Source organism: Scyliorhinus torazame, chromosome 7 (genome assembly GCF_047496885.1).
Source record: "Scyliorhinus torazame isolate Kashiwa2021f chromosome 7, sScyTor2.1, whole genome shotgun sequence".
Classification (NCBI taxonomy): domain Eukaryota; kingdom Metazoa; phylum Chordata; class Chondrichthyes; order Carcharhiniformes; family Scyliorhinidae; genus Scyliorhinus; species Scyliorhinus torazame.
Genome location: NC_092713.1, coordinates 51,277,568 through 51,301,248, shown reverse-complemented (window position 1 = coordinate 51,301,248; position 23,681 = coordinate 51,277,568). Strand labels below are relative to the sequence as shown.

Sequence of the window (23,681 nt, the reverse complement as noted above, 5' to 3'; positions counted from 1 at the left end):
CTTGCAGCCCCTTCAGTTTTTAAAGTTTTAAGTTGCTACACCAGCAATATTGATACTTTAATTTAAAGTAGCAGGACATATTAATCCTATTTGGTTTGTATGTTTTATAATCATCAGGTGAATGTTTCATTGTAAAACATCAAGTATTGTATCTCTGCCCTGGTATATCTCCATTTCGACTGCTGCCTGTTCCTAAAACTAGGCTATGTTTCTTTTAGATGGTTGTTGTTTCATTTAATCCTAAACTTAAAGAATTAAATCTGTCATTTTTTCTCTCTCTTTCTCTGGTAGATTGGATGGGATGTTGATGAACAAGGACCCTTCTGCTTGTAAGCGCCTAAAATATTTCAACAGATCATTGCTGTTACTGCGGGAGGTTCTCAAGTCCGACAGTGCTCAATATAGAGGTAGTGTTAGAGGCGGCGAACCTCTCTTTTTAATTGTCAGAAATATAAATGGAGGATCAGATCAATCCCATATTGTACCCATTCAGACTTGGGGCACGATTCTCCGGCTTCGTTGCGCTCTCACTCAATCGTACTGAGGCCGGTGAATAGTGGGAGAAGACAGTTTGCGATGTAGCCAGCCCGTTCCGGTAGGCGAAATCGGGATCTCGCCGTAGCATGGCGAGAAACCAATTATCACTACATAAGCCCCATTTCCATACAATTACTGAGTACCACCCCGTATCTCCGCATGGCCATGGCATGCCCATCTGAGAGCGGGACATGTCACACAGAACCTCATCAAGGTCACCCTGGTACTAGGTGACATCCCCCTGTGAGTCGGATATTCTGCCGAGACCCTCCGCTATGGCCATCACCGACTGCGCGATGCCTTGAGACACCTTCATCCATGGTTCCAACGTTGAGCACCAGGCTCTCCACTGCGGTCTCCACCCTAGCAGTGTTGGCCTTGATGCCAGTGCCATCTCCTGTGCCCTTAGCCTCTGGGACTCCTCCAAGCTCTATGAATCTGCTGGAGTGACGCTGACATCTCCGTCTGAATGTTCATCCAATCCCTATCTTCTCCATTAGCCCCGGGTAACTCTGTACCACAGGCTTAGCATCAGGCTGGGATCTAGTAGCCCTGTGACTGCTGTCTCGCCTGGGGCTTCCTGCCTCCATCTGATGTGCATCATCAGCAGTGTGGTGCTCACCAGATTGTGCCCCGAAGCATGACCACTGACATTTCCCACCGATGTGCGTGTATCTGCGTTGGTGGAGGGTGGGAATGACAGCTGTGCCGCCACTACGGTTGCATCCTCAAAGTTGTTCTCCTCGGAGTTAGAAGAGGTGCTGTCCAGGATGGGCCGGCTCTGTTGCCTGGAGGACCTGCAGGAGAATGGACATGTGGTCAGTGAAAGGAATGGGCCAGTCAGTAAGGCTCGCGTTTGACAATCGTCAGGGTGGAGGCCCGTGGTCCCTCACCTCTGCGGTGTCCGCCAGCCTCCATGTGGCTGACCGATCTGTCCTGGACCATCCCAGTCACCCCGAGGTCCTGCACTTCGAAGGAGGTGAGGATTCTTGTGTCCGGCACCCCTCCACCAGTCAGGGCCCTATCCTGACGGTTATGGGCGAGCTTTTCAAGAGGAGACACAGAGAGGGCATTGTTAGCCACATGCGTATTTCACAAACGTGTGAACTGATCACACCACAACCAGGGGAATTGAGCATCTGGGACTGCAAAGAACAAAGAACAAAGAAATGTACAGCACAGGAACAGGCCCTTCGGTCCTCCAAGCCCGTGCCGACCATGCTGCCCGACTAAACTACAATCTTCTACACTTCCTGGGTCCGTATCCTTCTATTCCCATCCTATTCATATATTTGTCAAGATGCCCCTTAAATGTCCCTATCGTCCCTGCTTCCACTACCTCCTCCGGTAGCGAGTTCCAGGCACCCACTACCCTCTGCGTAAAAAACATGCCTCGTACATCTACTCTAAACCTTGCCCCTCCACCTTAAACCTATGCCCCCTAGTAATTGACCCCTCTACCCTGGGGAAAAGCCTCTGACTATCCACTCTGTCTATGCCCCTCATAATTTTGTATACCTCTATCAGGTCTCCCCTCAACCTCCTTCATTCCAGTGAGAACAAACCGAGTTTATTCAATCGCTCCTCATAGCTAATGCCCTCCATACCAGGCAACATTCTGGTAAATCTCTTCTGCACCCTCTCTAAAGCCTCCACATCCTTCTGGTAGTGTGGCGACCAGAATTGAACACTATACTCCAAGTGTGGCCTAACTAAGGTTCTATACAGCTGCAACATGACTTGCCAATTCTTATACTCAATGCCCCGGCCAATGAAGGCAAGCATGCTGTATGCCTTCTTGACTACCTTCTCCACCTGTGTTGCCCCTTTCAATGACCTGTGGACCTGTACTCCTAGATCTCTTTGACTTTCAATACTCTTGAGGGTTCTACCATTCACTGTATATTCCCTACCTGCATTAGACCTTCCAAAATGCATTACCTCATATTTGTCCGGATTAAACTCCATCTGCCATCTCTCCGCCCAAGTCTCCAGACAATCTAAATCCTGCTGTATCCTCCGACAGTCCTCATCGCTATCCGCAATTCCACCAACCTTTGTGTCGTCTGCAAACTTACTAATCAGACCAGTTACATTTTCCTCCAAATCATTTATATATACTACAAAGAGCAAAGGTCCCAGCACTGATCCCTGTGGAACACCACTGGTCACAGCCCTCCAATTAGAAAAGCATCCCTCCATTGCTACTCTCTGCCTTCTATGGCCTAGCCAGTTTTGTATCCACCTTGCCAGCTCACCCCTGATCCCGTGTGACTTCACCTTTTGTACTAGTCTACCATGAGGGAGCTTGTCAAAGGCCTTACTGAAGTCCATATAGACAACATCTACTGCCCTACCTGCATCAATCTTCTTAGTGACCTCCTCGAAAAACTCTATCAAGTTAGTGAGACACGACCTCCCCTTCACAAAACCGTGCTGCCTCTCACTCATACGTCCATTTGCTTCCAAATGGGAGTCGATCCTGTCTCGAAGAATTCTCTCCAGTAATTTCCCTACCACTGAAGTAAGGCTCACCGGCCTGTAGTTCCCGAGATTATCCTTGCTACCCTTCTTAAACAGAGGAACAACATTGGTTATTCTCCAGTCCTCCGGGACATCCCCTGAAGACAGCGAAGATCCAAAGATTTCTGTCAAAGCCTCAGCAATTTCCTCTCCAGCCTCCTTCAGTATTCTGGGGTAGATCCCATCAGGCCCTGGGGACTTATCTACCTTAATATTTTTTAAGACACCCAACACTTCGTCTTTTTGGATCACAATGTGACCCAGGCTATCTACACCCCCTTCTCCAGACTCAACATCTACCAATTCCTTCTCTTTGGTGAATACTGATGCAAAGTATTCATTTAGTACCTCGCCCATTTCCTCTGGCTCCACACATAGATTCCCTTGCCTATCCTTCAGTGGGCCAACCCTTTCCCTGGCTACCCTCTTGCTTTTTATGTACGTGTAAAAAGCTTTGGGATTTTCCTTAACCCTATTTGCCAATGACTTTTCGTGACCCCTTCTAGCCCTCCTGACTCCTTGCTTAAGTTCCTTCCTACTTTCCTTATATTCCACGCAGGCTTCGTCTGTTCCCAGCCTTTTAGCCCTGACAAATGCCTCCTTTTTCTTTTTGACGAGGCCTACAATATCACTCGTCATCCAAGGTTCCCGAAAATTGCCGTATTTATCTTTCTTCCTCACAGGAACATGCCGGTCCTGTATTCCTTTCAACTGCCACTTGAAAGCCTCCCACATGTCAGATGTTGATTTGCCCTCAAACATCCGCCCCCAATCTATGTTCTTCAGTTCCCGCCTAATATTGTTATAATTAGCCTTCCCCCAATTTAGCACATTCATCCTCGGACCACTCTTATCCTTGTCCACCAGTACTTTAAAACTTACTGAATTGTGGTCACTGTTACCGAAATGCTCCCCTACTGAAACATCTACCACCTGGCCGGGCTCATTCCCCAATACCAGGTCCAGTACCGCCCCTTCCCTAGTTGGACTGTCTACATATTGTTTGAAGAAGCCCTCCTGGATGCTCCTTACAAACTCTGCCCCGTCTAAGCCCCTGGCACTAAGTGAGTCCCAGTCAATATTGGGGAAGTTGAAGTCTCCCATCACCACAACCCTGTTGTTTTTACTCTTTTCCAAAATCTGTCTACCTATCTGCTCCTCTATCTCCTGCTGGCTGTTGGGAGGCCTGTAGTATACCCCCAACATTGTGACTGCACCCTTCGTATTCCTGATCTCTACCCATATAGCCTCACTGCCCTCTGAGGTGTCCTCTCGCAGTACAGCTGTGATATTCTCCCGAACAAGTAGCGCAACTCCGCCTCCCCTTTTACATCCCCCTCTATCCCGCCTGAAACATCTAAATCCTGGAACGTTTAGCTGCCAATCCTGCCCTTCCCTCAACCAGGTCTCTGTAATGGCAACAGCATCATAGTTCCATGTACTAATCCAAGCTCTAAGTTCATCTGCCTTACCCGTAATGCTCCTTGCATTAAAACATATGCACTTCAGGCCACCAGACCCGCTGTGTTCAGCAACTTCTCCCTGTCTGCTCTGCCTCAGAGCCACACTGTCCCTATTCCCTAGTTCTCCCTCAATGCTCTCACCTTCTGACCTATTGCTCCCGTGCCCACCCCCCTGCACTGAACAATGCAAGCAAATGTGCATCTCGTTAACCAATCATATTGAAATTAACAGCACCAAGACTGAGAAAGAAGTGCAAATTAATGTGGTGAATTAAGTGTGAAATCAAATAGAGCAAGAGAAATAAACAGACGGAAAGAAAGATTGGATTAAGAGAGAGAGAGTAAAAAGAGGCCGGGGAAAATATTTCTATTTCTAAAATCTCTACTAATTAAAACCTGAAGGCATGACATCCCACACTTGCATTTGTTCATTTTCATAACCAGAGATATCGACTGGCAGCAGTTAATACTTGAATGGGAATGGACAAGGGCTAACATAGTGAGTCTAGTTTGTGTCCAATGCGCAAATGTATATCAGTGGAGAGGCAGGCTTCAAAAAGCCTTCTTCAGGGAGTTAATGAAAGAGGGGTGGATCAGGCCAGCAACTTTCTGATTTCCATGTTCAATCTCACCTCTGTTTTGCCTGACATTACTCCAACATTTGCACGTAAATAATATTGCGCGATTGGGGAAGCATGGTGGTGCAGTGGTTAGCACTGCTGTCTCGCGGTGCCAAGAACCTGGGTTCGATCCCTGCCCCAGGTGTGCAGTCTGTGTGCAGTTTGCACATTCTGCCCGTGTCTGCATGGATCTCATCCCCATAATGCAAAAAGATGTGCAGGGTAGGTGGATTGGCCATGCTAAATTGTCCCTTAATTGCTAAAAAAAAAAATTGGGTATTCTAAATTTAGAAAAACAAAATAATGTACTATTAAACCTCATTATTATTTTGAGAACAAAGTACGTGCAATGTGTAACTGTATTTAAACACTAATATTCAGAAAATAGCTGTTTAAAAATGAATATAACTTGTGTATTACAATTTGTATAATAAATAACTGGACTGTGTAACAACTGTTTCTATTGCAATGTCATCAGCAACCATCAGCATTAGCTGTGTTTATTTTGTTCTCTTTTTTTTTTTTAGCTCTTGCCTTGTGTTACTTGGGAATGATGCTTGAGAGGGCAGACTCTTTCCCCAATATTCCAATGGCAGTTCATGATTGCGGATACTCTGGGACTGATCCACTTGACTGTTATGGACAGGTGAGGTCCTGTGAGTTGGTTTTAGCCAGGGTTGGGAATAATAACATCTTATTGTTCTAGGAGATTTCAATAACCAATTTAGTGGTTGGAATGGGAAGGAATAAATAAAGAAAAGGGAATGCACTTTATAAGATGTGAACAGGACTCCTTCCCCAAGCAGTCCAGTCAAAGCCAAAATCTAGTTAGAGAACATAATCAATCAGGCAGATAAATGAATGTGGGTCACCTCCTCCGGCATGGTGCCCATAATGTTATTTGTCTGATATGATTGTGCGAAGAGGTATCCAGGAGGCTTGATATCCTTGTTTAAAGGGGTGTTGACAACTCTTAAGATGCTTTTCAGTTTGTGAACAGACAAGTGTGTAGTGATTCAGCTCAGTGTTTCTTTGTGTTATGATGCTTCAGAAATATTTTCTTATTATATGGCTCGCCAAAGGGATTTCCTTTAAAAATTCAGCAATATTGTTTTTCATATTCTTTCCCCCTTCCTTCGTTAATAGTGACATTGCTGATCTTGCTGGATTCAACATCGGACGTGCTGTGCCTCATAATGTAGAATTAAAATACATTGGTAAAAATATTATTCTTCCAGGATAGTAAGACAATCCCTTAATCTCCGTGCATTTGTTGAAAAGTGATCTCTCCTGGCTGGATTTGAATCAATGAAAGGCCTTTGAAGATAAATAGTTTGATTACAAACTAGACACATTTCAATGAAAGGAACAGGAAGAGAATCCAAATCTAGAGTTCCTTGGATGACTAAATAGGTCAAGATGAATCAGAAAGGGGTGGCATGGTGGAACAGTAGTTAGCAGTGCTGCCTACAGCACTGAGGACCCAGGCTCGATCCCGGCCCCGGGTCACTGTCCGTGTGGAGTTTGCACATTTTCCCCTTGTCTGCATGGGTCTCACCCCCACAACCCCAAGATGTACAGGGTAGGTGGATTGGCCACACTAAATAGCCCCTTAATTGGAAAAATGTAAGAAAAAGATGAATCGGAAAATGGAGGCTTATGACTAATGTCAGGCTCATAATACAATAGTAGTCCAAACATTGCAAATGTTACAGCCCTGTTTCTAGAAGGGAAGAAAGAGGGATACATTTGGCATCGCGGGCAGAGCACAATTGTTGTATATAGCGGTTGAGCTCGGAAATGAACTATCATTGTTGAAAGTCCTTGTTCTCGGTGATTTAGGGAACCCACAATATTCTACAATTACCATTTTTATTTGGCTGCACCTGCCCTGTGTCACTGGGTGCTTCTGATCTCCAGTAGATGCTGGGGATCAATATGGGCGAGTAAACGTTCAGGGAGCTGGCAGAATGGTTCCTTCTTGAGTTTCTGACCACACCAGCCCAAGGTAAACTGAAGAAAATCACCCTATTCCCTCTTTGGTTCTTGCCTCATATGTATATTTAGCACCGCCTTACTGAAGTGTTTTGCCACCCACTGGCTCAATTACTAAAATCTCCAAAAATTAAGAAATGGAATTTGTGGCAGGGCCCAAAGGTAATGGTGTTGGTTTTCCCAGTATTTGGTTGGAAGAAACTTTTGCTCATCCTGTGCCGGATTCCATGACTTTCTTTCAAAGGTCGGTGGCACAGTGGTTAGCACTGCTGCCTCACTGCGCCAGGGACCCAGGTTCGATTCTGGCCTTGGATGACTGTGTGGCGTTTGCATGTTTTCCCTGTGTCTGCATGGGTTTCCTCCGGGTACGCCAGTTTCCTCCCACAGTCTAAAGATTAGGTTAGGAGCCATGATCACTGCACAGGATTCTGGTGGTAGGGCGGGGGAGTGGGCCTAGATGTAGGGTGCTCTTTTGGAGGGTCGGTGCAGACCCGGTATGCCAGATGGCCTCCTCCTATGCTGCAGGGATTGTATGGAAATGTTACGCACCAGAATTCAAGAAAATGCAAATTTACCTCCCAAGTGTATGGTGATGATGTAGGTAAAGGGAGTTCTGCAATCTCTGAAGTTTATGAACTACCATCTAGTGGTAGTAATGTGAATCTACAGATTTTCACATGTAAAAGGTAACTTTAGGATGGGAAAATGGCGCCTATAGAAATGGCAGAATATTGTGTTTACACAACATGCATAACTAATGTACCTTTTTAATTCACAAGTTGCATCACTTAAGGTGTCTGCCATTTACCAGTTTGCAGGACTCTTGCCTCTCGGGACTCTCTCCTCTTGAGTTAGAAGGTTGTGGTGTGGGTTCAAGTCACTTCAGGGCTTGAGCTCAAAAATCCAGGCTGACATTCCAGTGCAGTACTGAGGGAGCACTGCACTATCGGAGATGGCATCTTTGGATGAGATATTAATGCAAAGCACCATCTGCCCTCTTGGGTGGATGGGAAAGATTCCATTGTAGTATTTTGAAGAAGATCGGGAAGTTATCCCCAGTTCCTGACCAATATTTATATCTCAATCAACATTACAATGAAATAGTTTATTCTGTCATTATCATATTGCTGTTTGTGAGATTTTGCTGTGTGCAAATTGGCTCCAGAATTTCTCACATTACAACAGTGGTTACCCTTCAAAAAGTGTTAATTTTTCATTCATTCATTCATGGGATATGAGCATCACTGACAGGCCAGCATTTATTGTCCGTCCTTTAATTGCCCCTTGACACTTTGGCCATGGTTGGTACTGTATAAATGCAGGTCCCTTTTATTCTTTTTCTTCTCCTTGTTCCCGGAAGCATGATTTTGTTGTTTTTCATCATTCAAGGTCGATGGATAGTAACTCATCAAATACACAAATTAAATATTCCTTTCTCCTGTTCACTTTCCAGGCGATTGAAACAGCAAAAACGGATCTATTCACCCTGAATCGGCTTGCCAAAGTTTTTCATTTCCTTGGCAAACAAGACATGGCAGTTGGTATCTGTAACATGGCCTTGAATATTCTTCAAGACCCAGGAACAAACTGGCAAGCTTACAGCACGAGGGCAAAGGTATATTGTTCCCGACATTCGCTGTCACCATCAACAGTATGAAACGAGGGCAGCACGGTGCCCTGCTGCCTCACGGCGCTGAGGTCCCAGGTTCGATCCCGGCTCTGGGTCACTGTCCGTGTGGAGTTTGCACATTCTCTCCGTGTTTGCGTGGGTTTCGCCCCCACACCTAAAAAGATGTGCAAGGTAGGTGGATTGAACACACTAAATTGCCCCTTAATTGAAAAAAAAAATGAATTGGGTACGCTAAATTTATTTTTAAAAAGTGTGAAACTGTTTGCATGTGTGAGTGGGTGGGTGTGTATGTCCGAGGCAGGAGAGCACATTCGTCTGAACATAGCATGAGAAATTGGATCAGGCGCAAACCGTACAACCCCTCGAACCTGCTCCACCATTCAATATGATCATGGCTGATTATTGGCCTTCACTCCACTTCCTTGCCCTCTCCCCTTAGCCCTTAAATCCCTGAGAGACCACAGATTTGTCTATCTCAGTTTAAAGATATTCAGCAATGAACATCCACAACTGTCTGGGATAGAGATTTCCTGAGCTTTACAACCCTTAGTTGAAGACATTTCTCTTCATCTCTGTCCTAAATAATTGGCCCTGTATCCTGAGACTGTGCCGAGGCGTTTTAGATTCCCCAGCCAGGGGAAAAAAATCTGTGTGTCTAGGTGGGTGGGTGTCTGTCTATGGACTGGGTAGTCTTCTGTCTGCCTTGGAGGCACACCTGAAGAGCTGCCTGCTATGATTTTGAGAAGGGAGCCAGCACCTTATGAGCCCTAAAGGTCTGTATAAATGACGATGGTCTCTGATGAACTGTGTCAGTGAATGTAGATTCACGCCCTGAATGGTGAGATCCTAGCTTTGATCATGCTGTCAGGAGAGGATGATGGTGAACTATGCTGCCAAGAACTCGGAGGAATGTTTTCTCTATTATTTGTAGCAAAACTGCAGATACTTTTTGGTGACTTTAGCTAAAATGACCCAAGCAGAAGAAAATACGTTGAATCTGGGTTCATAGCTCATTGATGAAGATTTCGGTGTCGGCCAGATTTAATAACAATTTGAACATTTGTAGTTCCTTCCAAGTAGAAAAATATCCACAGGAATTTCACAAAGGGGTATGTGGTGATATACATCACTGTAAGTACACAAAGGGTTCACGTACATACACTACGCCTAGCTAGACACTAGAGGGAGCACCAGAGACATGACACACAGACAGTCAACCAATAGGCCAGTAAGATAGGACACGGCCAATGGGCATTCACTTTTAAAAAAAATATATATTTATTCAAATTTTTCAACAGATTTTCAACAACGCCCCCCCCCAACAGAAAGAAAGAAACAAGAACACAACAATCAAAAATTATACATTGGATTTCCCCCATATACAATAACCCCCCCATATGACATTTAAAAGCACCAATAGGGAAGTCCCCCCCCTACCCACCCAAACGCCCCCCCAAAAGAACCCCCCCCCCCGGGCTGCTGCTGACCTCCTCCTAACGTTCCCCGAGATAGTCTAGGAACGGTTGCCACCGCCTGAGGAACCCCTGCACAGACCCTCGCAAGGCAAACTTTATCCTCTCCAGCTTGATGAACCCTGCCATGTCATTGATCAAAGCTTCCACACTAGGGGGCTTCACATCTTTCCATAGTAGCAAAATCCTCCGCCGGGCTACCAGGGACGCAAAGGCCAGAATACCGGCTTCTTTCGCCTCCTGCACTCCCGGCTCGTCCGTTACCCCAAATAATGCCAACCCCCAGCTCGGCTTGACCCGGGCTTTCACCACCTTGGACATAGTCCTCGCAAAACCCCTCCAAAACCCATCCAGTGCCGGGCACGACCAGAACATATGGACGTGATTTGCCGGGCTTCCCGAGCACCTCCCACACCTGTCCTCCACCCCAAAGAACCTACTCAACCTCGCCCCTGTCATATGCGCTCTGTGAGTAACTTTGAACTGTATTAGGCTGAGCCTGGCGCAAGAGGAGGAAGAATTAACCCTACTCAGGGCATCAGCCCACAGACCCTCATCTATCTCCTCCCCAAGCTCCTCCTCCCACTTGCCCTTTAACTCCTCCACCGAGGCCACCTCCTCTTCAGCTCCTGGTAAATCGCCAAAACTTTGCCTTCTCCAACCCATCCACCCGAAATCACCCTGTCCTGAATCCCCTGTGCCGGGAGCAGCGGGAATTCCCTCACATGCCGCCTCACAAACGCCCTCACTTGCATGTACCTGAAAGCGTTTCCCGGGGGTAACCCAAACGTCTCCTCCAGCACCCCTAGGCTCGCAAACGTCCCATCGATGAACAGGTTCCCCCATTCTTCTAATCCCTGCCCGATGCCAGCTCCGAAACCCACCATCCATCCTTTCCAGGATGAACCGACGATTCTCCCGAATCGGGGACCAAACCGAGGCTCCCACCTCACCCCTGTGTCTCCTCCACTGCCCCCAGATCTTCAACATCGCCGCCACCACTGGACTCATGGTGTACCTTGTCGGCGAGAGCGGCAGCGGTGCCGTCGCCAGCGCCCTCAGGCTCGTGCCCACACAGGACCCCATCTCTAACCTCTTCCACGCCGCCCCCTCTCCCTCCATTACCCACTTACAGATCATCGCTACATTGGCTGCCCAATAATAGCCGCACAAATTCGGCAGCGCCAGCCCCCCCCCCCCCCCCCCCCCTGTCCCTGCTACGCTCCAGAAACACTCTCTTCACCCTCGGGATCTTATTCGCCCACACAAAACCCATGATGCTCCGACTTACCCGTTTGAAAAAGGCCTTGGTGATCATAATGGGAAGGCACTGGAACACAAAGAGAAACCTCGGGAGGACCGTCATTTTGACCGACTGCACCCTACCCGCTAGTGAGATTGGCAGCATATCCCATCTCTTAAAGTCCTCCTCCATCTGCTCCACCAAGTGCGTCAAATTGAGCTTGTGCAGGGCCCCCTAACTCCGAGCTACTTGGATCCCTAGGTACCGAAAGCTCCTTTCCGCCCTCCTCAGCGGTAGCTCATCTATCCCCCTTCCCTGGTCCCCTGAATGCACCACAAAGAGCTCGCTCTTCCCCACGTTGAGTTTATACCCTGAAAAGTCCCCAAACTCCCTTAGGATCCGCATGACCTCCGCCATCCCCTCCACTGGATTTGCCACATACAGCAACAGGTCATCAGCATACAACGACACCCGGTGTTCCTCTCCTCCCCGGACCAGTCCCCTCCATTTCTTGGACTCCCTTAGTGCCCATGGCCAGAGGCTCAATTGCCAGTGCAAACAACAAGGGGGATAAGGGGCACCCCTGCCTCGTCCCCCGGTACAGCCGAAAGTACTCCGACCTCCGCCGATTTGTAGCCACACTCGCCACTGGGGCTCTATATAGCAGCCTGACCCAGCTGACGAACCCCTCCCCGAATCCAAACCTCCGCAACACTTCCCAAAGATACTCCCACTCAACCCGATCAAAGGCCTTCTCCGTGTCCATAGCTGCAACTACCTCCGCTTCCCCCTCCACCCGGGGCAACATAATCACATTGAGGAGCCTCCACATATTTGTGTTTAGCTGCCTACCCTTCACAAATCCCGTCTGGTCCTCATGGATCACCCCCGGGACACAGTCCTCAATTCTCGTAGCCAGCACCTTTGCCAGCAACTTAGCATCAACATTGAGGAGCGGGATTGGTCTATACGACCCACATTGCAGTGGATCCTTGTCCCGCTTCAGGATCAAAGAAATCAGTGCCCTAGACATTGTCGGGGGCAAGGTCCCCCCCTCCCTCGCCTTATTATAAGTCCTCACTAGCAACGGGCCCAGCAGGTCCCCGTATTTCCTGTAGAATTCAACCGGGAACCCATCCGGCCCCGGGGCCTTCCCCGCCTACATGCTCCCCAATCCTTTAACCAGCTCCTCCAGCCCAATCGGCGCCCCCAAACCAGCCAACACCTCCTCCTCCACCCTTGGGAACCTCAGCTGATCTAAGAATCGTCGCATCCCCTCCTCCCCCGCTGGGGGCTCAGACCTGTACAGATCCCCATAGAAGTCCCTAAATACCTTGTTTATTCTCACCGCACTCCGCACCGTATTCCCCCCTCTATCCTTAACTCCACCAATCTCCCTCATTGCCTCCCTCTTACGAAGCTGGTGTGCCAGCATCTGACTCGCCTTCTCCCCATACTTATACGTCGCCCCCTGCGCTTTCCTCCACTGTGCCTCTGCTTTCCCTGTGGTCAACAGGTTGAACTCCGTCTGGAGGTTCCGTCGCTCCCTGAGTAGCCCCTCCTCGGGGGCCTCTGCATACCTCCTGCCAACCTTAAAATCTCCCCCACCAACCTCTCCCTCTCCCTCCCCTCTCTCTTATCCCTGTGGGCCCTAATGGAGATTAGCTCTCCCCTGACCACCGCCTTCAGCGCCTCAAGACTACCCCCACCTGCACCTCCCCGTTGTCGTTGGCCTCCAAATATCTTTCAATGCACCCCCGCACCCACCCGCACACCACCTCATCCGCCAACAATCCCACATCAAGGCACCACAGTGGGCGCTGGTCCCTCTCCTCCCCCAACTCCAGCTCCACCCAATGCGGGGCGTGGTCCAAGATGGCTATGGCCGAATATTCCGTTACCTCCACTTTCGGGATTAGCGCCCTACTCAAAATAAAAAAATCTATCCGGGAGTAGGCTCTATGGACGTGGGAAAAGAAGGAAAATTCCCTGGCCAGCGGCATGACAAACCTCCATGGGTCCACTCCCCCCATCTGGTCCATAAACCCCCTGAGCACCTTGGCCGCAGCCGGCCTCTTACCTGTCCTGGACCTAGAGCGGTCCAGTGCTGGGTCCAGCACCGTGTTGAAGTCCCCCCCCACCCCCATTATCAAGCATCCTACCTCCAGATCCGGAATCCGACCCAGCATGCGTTTCATAAATCCGGCATCATCCCAATTCGGGGCATATACGTTCACCAGTACCACCCGCACCCCCAGCAGCCTACCGCTCACCATCACATATCGACCTCCATTATCCACTACAATATTCAGTGCCTCGAACGACACCCGCTTCCCCACCAGTATTGCAACCCCTCTGTTCTTCGCATCAAGCCCTGAATGGAAGACCTGCCCTACCCATCCCTTTCTCAGCCTAACCTGATCTGCCACCTTCAGATGTGTCTCCTGGAGCATAACCACGTCTGCCTTCAGTCCCTTTAAGTGCGCGAACACCCGGGCCCTCTTGACCGGCCTGTTCAGGCCCCCCACATTCCAAGTTATCAGCCGGATTGGGGGGCTACTCCCCCCCCCCCCCCCCTCCCCCGCCGACTAGCCATCTCCTTTTCTAGGCCAGACACGTACCCGCGCTTCCCGCACCCTCCAGTCCCCCAGGCGGCAGACCCCGCCCCGACCACCTCTCCTACTTCCAGCTCCCCTTTGGCCAATGCAGCAGCAACCCTGTTCCCCCCCTCACCCCCCCGCTAGATCCACATCTAGCCATTTTGCTCCCCCCCCATACACTCCCGTAAGTCAGCTGACTCCTGCTGACCCCGGCCTCTCCCGCCATTCCATCGACTCCCCAGTGTGAGAATCCCCCCTCCCCTTGGCAGTCAGTGTGCGCTCCTCTCCAGCACCGTCCTTCCCCCCCCCCTCGGCCCCACCCCCCGTCCTTCCCTAACGCGGGAAAAAGCCCGCACTTTCCTGAGCAGGCCCCGCCCCCTCTGGCACAGCTCCTTTTTGCGGCCTTACCCCAACTCCCCATCCACGGGCCTCCACTCCCCCTCTTCCTCCGTGGGGGCCTGCCCCTCCAACACCGACGCCCACACTTTCCCACAGCTTCCACATCAAATCCAGTCACCCATCCCCACCCAGCACTCAAACCAAAAGAACATTCCCCAAACGTAATAAGCACAGTGAACACAGTAAACATCCCCCCCCCCCCCATGACAAACCCTCAATTTGAGTCCAACTTTTCAGTCTGTATAAAGTTCCATGCCTCATTGGGCGTTTCAAAATAGTGGTGCCGATCTTGGAACGTGACCCACAATCGCGCTGGCTGCAGCATCCCGAACTTCACCCCCTTCCAATGGAGCACCGCCTTAGCCCGATTGAAACCAGCTCTCCTCCTAGCCACCTCCGCACTCCAGTCCTGGTAAATTCGGATCTCCGTGTTCTCCCACCTGCTGCTCCGTTCTTTTTTGGCCCATCTCAGGACACACTCTCTGTCCATAAAGCGGTGGAACCTCACCACTACAGCTCTTGGCGGCTCGTTGGCTTTTGGTCTCCTTGCCAGGATCCGATAAGCCCCATCTAGCTCCAGGGGCCTCGGGAAAGCTCCCGCGCCCATCAGCGAATTGAACATCGTGCTCATATATGCCCCGGCATCGGGCCCCTCCACTCCTTCAGGGAGACCCAGAATCCGAAGATTCTTCCTCCTCAACCTATTCTCCAGGTCCTAGAATTTCTCCGCCCACCTCTTGTGCAGCGCCTCGTGCGCCTCCACCTTCACCGGCCCAAGATCTCATCCTCGTTCTCCGAGGCTTTTTGCCGCAGTTCCCGGATCGCCGCCCCTTGGGCCTTCTGGGTCTCCACAAGCTTCTCAATCGCCGCCTTCGTTGGTGCCAGCATTTCTGTCTTCTGCTCCTCAAAGCAGCGTTTAAGAAACTCCTGCGACCACTGCGCCCATGCTGCTTGGTCTCCACCCGTCGCCATCTTGCTTTTCCTCCCTCGCACTTTTCGCTGCCCCAAGATCACTTTTTTCACCGCTCCACTCCTGGTCCAATCCATATAATGTCGGGTGGGCCTTGCTGTCACCTTCCCACACTGGAAGCCGTCGAACAATTGCCGTTGGGGCCCCTCTGGAGAGCCCAAAAGTCCATTCCCGGCAGGAGCTGCCGAACGTGCGACCTACCTAGACATAGCCGCAACCGGAAGCCTCACCAATGGGCATTCACGATACACACAAAGGTGACACTACCACAGGGGGGCATTACACCAACCCATATAAAAGGACACATCACACATGCTCAGTCTCTTTCCAGTGGAGACTCTCAGTGAGTACAGACACAGGGTTGATTGAACATCACTCCCACCACGTGGATTGGAGCAGATTGGTTCGTCAGTCTGAGCAGCTATAGAAGGATTAACAGTAGCGTCGAATCCAAGTAGGAGAATTGTTGATAGTTTAATAAACGTGTTAAAGCTATCTCCAAGTCTGAACCTTCCTTTGTCAGAGTGCACATCAAGGAAGCAGCTTATGCTACTTCAAGAGGATAACAAAACATGGTTCCAGGAGTGAACAGCAGCTCACGTACCAAAGGAATCTCAGTGAAAACTGGCGTTGGTTCAGGCAGAGATTCGAGATCTACCTGGTAGCGTCCGGCCTAGATGGTGTGGTGGATGCAGAGAAAATAAAGCTTCTACTTACCATCGGGGGTCCAGAAGCAGCTGAAATGTTCCAGACCTTCAAATACTCAAAAGGGCAGAACAAGAGCGACTTCCAGGCAGTCCTGGACAAATTCCAAGAACTCTGCGAGGAACATACAAGAAGAAAAGGTAAAAGAGGCGCCAAAACTCACCGTGAGGTAGGCTTGCAGCAACGAATGGCAGTTTTGAATTGCAGCCACCTTGGAAAAGGTGCTGCACATGCGCAGTTGCGCGAAGAGCGCACAGAACGGGAAGGTCCGTTTGTGCATGCGCGAGCAGCCGTGCATGCGCAATTGAGAACAAGGCCCCAATTAAAGGAACAACGATCTGCGCATGCGCAATCGCTTCCTGCGCACTACGTCACACGCTTCATGACGTCAGAGGCCCAGGACCACGCCCACCTAAAGGGGAAATGTCCCAAAACACGGAAAAAAAATGTTAAAGCCTCAAAACCAGATTCTTTCACTTGGAACGACAGCACGGTACATGAAATTCGACCAGTAGCTGAAAATAACCTCCGCAGAACCCTGCAACAAACAGTTAGCACCGCCCAAAGAGATGATACAGTCCTTGAAGACTATGACTCAGACCTTGAATTCTTCTTTGGACATCGCGAGCCCAATGCCAGCTCCGACACAAAACGTGATGATATGGTCTTGGAAGACAACGACTCAGACAAAGCTTTCACCTTGGGAGGCTACCCCATTACCAAATCCGAACCGCAACTAGACGTGTTGCACATTGACGACCCCGACGACTAGTTCTTCGGATTGTGGAATCTTCAGCCCAGCATATATGACATCCCGACTCATGAGTGCAGGGTTATACTGCGGCCTGACACCATAGAACATTACAGCGCAGTACAGGCCCTTCGGCCCTCGATGTTGCGCTGACCTGTGAAACCACTCTAAAGCCCATCTACACTATTCCCTTATCGTCCATATGTCTATCCAATGACCATTTGAATGCCCTTAGTGTTGGCGAGTCCACTACTGTTGCAGGCAGGGCATTCCACGCCCTTACTACTCTCTGAGTAAAGAATCTACTTCTGACATCTGTCTTATATCTATCTCCCCTCAATTTAAAGCTCGTGCTAGACATCCGAGGAAAAAGGCTCTCACTGTCCACCCTATCCAATCCTCTGATCATCTTGTATGCCTCAATTAAGTCCCCTCTTAACCTTCTTCTCTCTAACGAAAACAGCCTCAAGTCCCTCAGCCTTTCCTCATAAGGGGCGAAATTCTCCGGTATCGGCGTGATGTCCGCCGACCGGCGCCAAAAACGGCGCAAATCAGTCCGGCATCGCGCCGCCCCAAAGGTGCGGAATCCTCCGCCCCTTGACCGGCCGAGCCCTCACCTTGAGGGGCTAGGCCCGCGCCGGACTGATTTCTGCCCCGCCAGCTGGCGGAAAAGGCCTTTGGTGCCCCGCCAGCTGGCGCGGAAATGACATTGCCGGGCGGCGCAAGCGCGGGAGCGTCAGCGGCCGCTCACGGCATCCCCGCGCATGCGCTGTGGAAGGAGTCTCTTCCGCCTCCGCCATGGTGGAGACCGTTGCGAAGGCGGAAGGAAAAGAGTGCCCCCACGGCACATGCCCGCCCGCGGATTGGTGGGCCCCGATGGTGGGCCAGGCCACCGTGGGGGCACCCCCCCGGGGCCAGATCACCCCGCGCGCCCCCCCCCCCCCCAGGACCCCGGAGCCCGCCCGCGCCGCCTTGGCCCGCCGGTAAGAGAGGTGGTTTAATCCACGGCGGCGGGACAGGCATTCTAGCAGCGGGTCTTCGGCCCATCCGGGCCGGAGAATCACGGGGGGGGGGGGCCCCGCCAACCGCTGCGGCGCGATTCCCGCCCCCCGCCGAATCTCCGGTGCCGGAGAATTCGGCACCCGGCGGGGGCGGGATTCACGCCAGCCCCCGGCGATTCTCCGACCCAGCGGGGGGTCGGAGAATCTCGCCCAAGATCTTCCCTCCATACCAGGCAACATTCTGGTAAATCTCCTCTGCACCCTTTCCAATGCTTCCACATCCTTCCTATAATGCGGCGACCAGAATTGCACGCAATACTCCAAATGCGGCCGCACCAGAGTTTTGAACCTCAAGGCTCCGAAACTCAATCCCTCTACCAATAAAAGCTAACACACCGTACGCCTTCTTAACAACCCTCTCAACCTGGGTGGCAACTTTCAGGGATCTATGTACATGGACACCGAGACCTCTCTGCTCATCCACACTGCCAAGAATCTTACCATTAGCCCAGTACTCTGTATTCCTGTTATTCCTTCCAAAATGAATCACTTCACACTTTTCTGCATTAAACTCCATTTGCCAAATTTGCAGCCCAGCGCTGCAGCTTATCTATGTCCCTTTGTAACTTGTAACATCCTTCCGCACTGTCCACAACTCCACCGACTTTAGTGTCATCTGCAAATTTACTCACCCATCCTTCTACGCCCTCCTCCAGGTCATTTATAAGAATGACAAACAGCAGTGGCCCCAAAACAGATCTTTGTGGTACACCACTAGTAATTGGACTCCAGTCTGAACATTTGCCATCAACCACCACCCTTTGTCTTCTTCCAGCAAGCCAATTTCTGATCCAAACTGCTAAGAGCGGTACAAGCCCACAGAGAGCAGCCTGCTGCCACACAGAGTGGTCCACGCACCGCGAAGGGTCCCTGACTCCACACAGAAAGCGATGAAAGGCTCCACAGCGAGCTCGTGGACAGACTCCACGATAGAAGCAATGCAAGACTCCACAGCGCATTCCTTGCATGGACAAGAAGTGACTCGAGTGACACAAGCCTCCACAGCGAGCTCGTGGACAGACTCCACGATAGAAGCAACGCAAGACTCCACAGCGCATTCATTGCATGAACAAGAAGTGATGACAGTTTCCACAGAGAGACCAATGCACGATTCCACACAAGGAACGCTGCAAGACTCCACAGAGGGAGTGACACAAGCCTCCACAGTGAGCTCGTGGACAGCCTCCACGATAGAAGCAATGCAAGACTCCAAACTAGCCACCTCCTCTGAGCAACCAGCAGCAGACAATACAAGTCTGCCACGCTCAAGTGAACAACAGAAAGACTATGATAGTCTGCCATGCTCAAGTGCACATCAAGCAGACTATGACATCTACCACACTCCAGTGAACAAGAAGAAGACTCTGACGGTCTACCCAGCTCAAGTGAACGACGAGAACACACTGAGGCTCTACCCACTGTATGTGCGACTAGTGACGATGGCATCCCACTTCCCATACCAGATGTGCAACGTGTCAGACCTCAGCTAGAATGAACAGAGGCACTCGACAATCACAGTAAGACTACTGGTGACTCCGGTGACACCACGTTACTTCAAACCTCACTCGCTCGAGCCTCTCCGCAAGCAAATGCATTCCTGATTGTTTTGACCCTGGACGGGGAGCATCACGAAACTTCAGACGATTCAAGTGAACCTGAAATGACTCCGGACGGGGAGCATCAAGAAGCCAAAACTGACTCCGGTGAAACAGACCAGACTCCAGACGGGGAGCATCGACAAGCCAAAGCTGATTCAAGTAAGCCGGACATGACTCCAGACGGGGAGCGCCGCAAACTCAGTGACGGCACACTCAAGGAGACAGCAGATGCCACAAAGCACGCTAACACGAGTAACTGTGTGAAGGACTCGTATTATTCAGAGTGTGGTCCTTGAGCGGCAACAAAACCAACCACCACAACAACATCAAAGACAATAGCAAGAAGCGTACCAAAGGCAACAACGTCGACAACAAGCACGACAAAAACAACACCAATGGAACTACGACTGGTACGACATGGTACAACTCTGCAAATGAGGGACACTGTTACTGCTCAGCTCAGTACAATGACATACCATGGCAGGACGATGCATCTTACCAATTCACGTTTGCTGCACTACCAACAGGCAACCTGGCTTTCAGGACAGATGCCATCAAGAATTACCACCACAAGCATCGAAAGAAAAAAAAGAGTCCAAATCCGACAACAAAGTGATTTGACCACTTCTTGGTTCCTTCAGCACAGAGACACTGATGGCGTTTACAATGCAATGCCACCATCAACATCACTAACTCACCAACCAAAAAAGAAAGCCACTCGACCATAATAATTGATGAACTTTGGACTCATGCATGTTATTTGGACTTATTGTTTAATGATCACGGTTATCATAACTTGTACAGAGTATCACTCATCTACCTAGTTTGTTCAATTTTCTTTAACACTGTACAGAAAACATGAAAAAAGGGGGGATGTGGTGATATACATCACTGTGTACACAAAGGGTTAATGTACATACACTACACCTAGCTCGACACTAGAGGGAGCACCAGAGACATGACACACAGACAGTCAACCAATAGGACACGACCAATGGGCATTCACGATACACATGTTTTTCATTTTTTCAGAAGGATGGGATGTTTATAAGATTACACTTTATTTATAGGGATTGTCTTTACAGAAATGTTGATGATTCTTAAATGCCCTCTGAAATGGCCTAGCAAGCCGCTCAGTTCTTTCAAACTGCTACAAAGTATACACACAGGAATTAAATCAGAGAGATCAACTGAGGCACCAGAAACTACAATGGCAAAATCAGCCCTGTCGACCCTGCAAAGTTATCTTTACTAACATCTGAGGGCTTGTGCGAAAATTGAGAGAGCTGATTGACATAGTCATATTCGCAGAATCATACCTTGCATATAATGTCCCCGATCCCACCATCACCATCTGTATGTATGTCCTGTCCCACCGACTGGACACACCCGGCAGAGGTGGCACAGTGAGAAACAGTCAGGAGGGAGCTGTACTGGGAGTTTTCAACAAAGACTATGGTTCCCATGATGTCTCATAAGATCAGGTAAAACATGGGCAAGGAAATCTGCTGCCGCTTATCACATACTGCACCCCCAGCTGATGAATTACTCCTTCATTTAAAGGCAGCACTGAGAGTGGCAACGGTGAAGAATGTGCTCTGGGTGGGGGACTTCAATGTCCATCACCAAGTGTGGCTCGGTGCCGCCACTACTGACCCAGCTGGCTGAGTCCTGGACTCAGCTGCTAGATTGGGTCTGTATCAGGTGGTGAGGAACCAAGAAGAGGGAAAAACTTACTTGACCTCATCCCTCTACAATTTCTTTGTCTCCGATGCATCCCTCCATGACAGTCCTGGTAGGAGTGACCACCACAGTCTTTGTAGAGACAAAGTCCCATCTTCACATTGAGGACACCCTCCATCGTGTTGTGTGGCACTGCCACTGTGCTGAATGGGATGGATTTTGAACAGATCTAGCACATGAATTCTGGGCACCCATGCCATGCTGTAGATCAAAAGCACCAGTAGAATTGTATACCACAACCTGTATTCTGGCATATTCCCAATTCTACCATTGTCACCAAGCCAGGGGATCAAACCTGGTTCAAAGGGAAGTGCAGGAGTTTTTAAAAATTGATTTAAGAGATGTGGGCATTGGTGGCTGGGACATCATTTATTCTCCATCCTGATTGCACATCAACTGAGTGTCCTTTGACGGGGCATTTAAGAGTCAACCATATTGCTGTGGATCTGGAGTCACATGTAGGCCAGACCGGGGTAAGGACGACAGATTTCCTTCTCCAAAGGACATTAGTGAACCAGTTGGGTTTTTAAGACAATCAACAATGGTTTCATTATTAGACTTAATTCCAGATATTTTTATTGAATTCAAATTTCACCATTTGCCATGGTGGGATTCGAGCCCATGGTCTCTGGATTGCTACTCCAGTGACAATACCACTTTGCCACTGCCTCTTCTATAGTGGTTTGAAAAGGCGCCACATCACCACTTTCTCAAGGGCATTTCGGGATGGGCAATAAAAATGATGGCCTCCCAGCAATGCCCACATCTCGTGAAAGATTGAAAAATGGCCAAGAGGAGGTTAGAGATGGGATGCGAGACCATGAAGTAATTTAAACACAACATTGAGAATTTTACAATTGGAGATGTTGGAACTCTAAGCCAAAGTAGATCAGCAATGACAGGAATGGTGGGTGAACAAGACTTAAGCCAGATAGGGTAAGGGCAGCATGAATTGTAGTTTAGAGCGCAGAGGGTTTAAATCCAATCTCCGAAGAAGAGACTAGACCTCTTAATGCATTACACAATTGATATTGTCTGTATGATGTTCTTTCCCCAGATTTATATAAAACTGTACACTCGAGGCCTTGAGCGTGTCAAGATGGGTCAGAGTGGAGTGCCAGACAGACAGCTACTAACTAAAGCGAAAGCTGATTTAGATTTAATACTGTCTGTATGCCCCTGCCTAAAAACGTACCTGGATATGGGACAGGTGAGTATGTGACTGAGCTTTGTGAAATGTTCTTTCAGTCAGGTATAATTGTGCTTATGTTTCTGGACTTCTCTTCAACCGACCCTGGGTCTGTCCTGTTCTACTGGCAGGACAGACCACCAGAGGTAGTGGCACCATGATATAAAATCAGGAGGAAGTGGTCCTAGGAATCCTCGGCTTCAGACCTCCTGAATTATCATGCTATCAGGTCAGACATGGCATCAGGTCAGACATGGGTAAGGAAATTGTCTGTTGATTACTACTTGCTGTTCTCCCTCAGCTGATGAATCAGTACTCCTCCATGTTGAGTACCACTTTTAAGAAGCACTAAGGATAGCAAGGGCACCGGATGTACTCCAGGAGGAGAATGTCAATGCCCATTGTCAAGAGTGGATAGGTGACAGCATTACTGAATGGCCTGACACTTGAAGGACATAGCTACCACACCGGGCCTGTGTCAAGTGGAGAGGAAACAATAAGAGGGAAGAGGGAAGAACTTACTTTACCTCACCCTTCCCAATCTGCCTATTGTAAATGACCGTGTTGGTAGGGGTGATCAGCGCACTGTTCTTGTGGCGACAAAGTCACATATTCACACTGAGGACACGCAGCATCGCATTGTATGGCACTAATATTATGCTAAATGAGGTAAATTCAGAACAGATCTGTCTGCTCAAATCTGGGCCTCTGAGATTTCTTTAAATTCATTTATGGAATGTGGGCGTTGCAGGTTAGGCCAGCATTTATTGCCCGTTTCTAGTTGCCCTTCAGAAGGTGGTGGCGGGCTGCTTTCTTGAACCATTACTGTCCCTGAGGTGTTGGTACACCCACAGTGCTGTTATAGAGTGCGTTCCAGGATTTTGACCCAGCGACAATGAAGGAACAGCAATATATTTCCAAGTCAGGTGGTGAGTGCCTTGGAGGAGAACCTCCAGGTGGTGGGGTTCCCAGGTGTCTGCTGCTCTTGTCCTTCTATATGGTAGTGATCGTGGGTTTGCAAGGTGCTGCCTAAGGAACCCTGGCAAGTTACTGCAGGACTTGGTTGTGGAGGGATTGAATGTTTGTGGAAGGGGTAGCGATCAAGTGGGCTGCTCTGTCCTGGATGGTGTTGAGCTTTTTTTAAAAAAAATATTTTATTGAAAATTTTTGGTCAACTATCAC

General features: G+C 49.5%; 1 protein-coding gene across 2 annotated transcripts in view; it reads left to right on the top strand.

Moving 5' to 3' along the window:
* ttc22 (tetratricopeptide repeat domain 22) overlaps positions 1-23,681 on the top strand; it is a 42,656-nt gene that overhangs the window by 8,176 nt on the left and 10,799 nt on the right. The window contains exons 3-6 of one of the 2 annotated variants that reach the window (XM_072510695.1): positions 292-329; positions 5,671-5,789; positions 8,592-8,753; positions 22,368-22,520. In XM_072510695.1, coding sequence (XP_072366796.1) covers positions 292-329; positions 5,671-5,789; positions 8,592-8,753; positions 22,368-22,520 — 472 coding nt within the window. Of the gene's footprint in view, positions 1-291; positions 408-5,670; positions 5,790-8,591; positions 8,754-22,367; positions 22,521-23,681 lie in introns of both variants that reach the window. The other variant, XM_072510694.1, reaches the window with a different exon arrangement.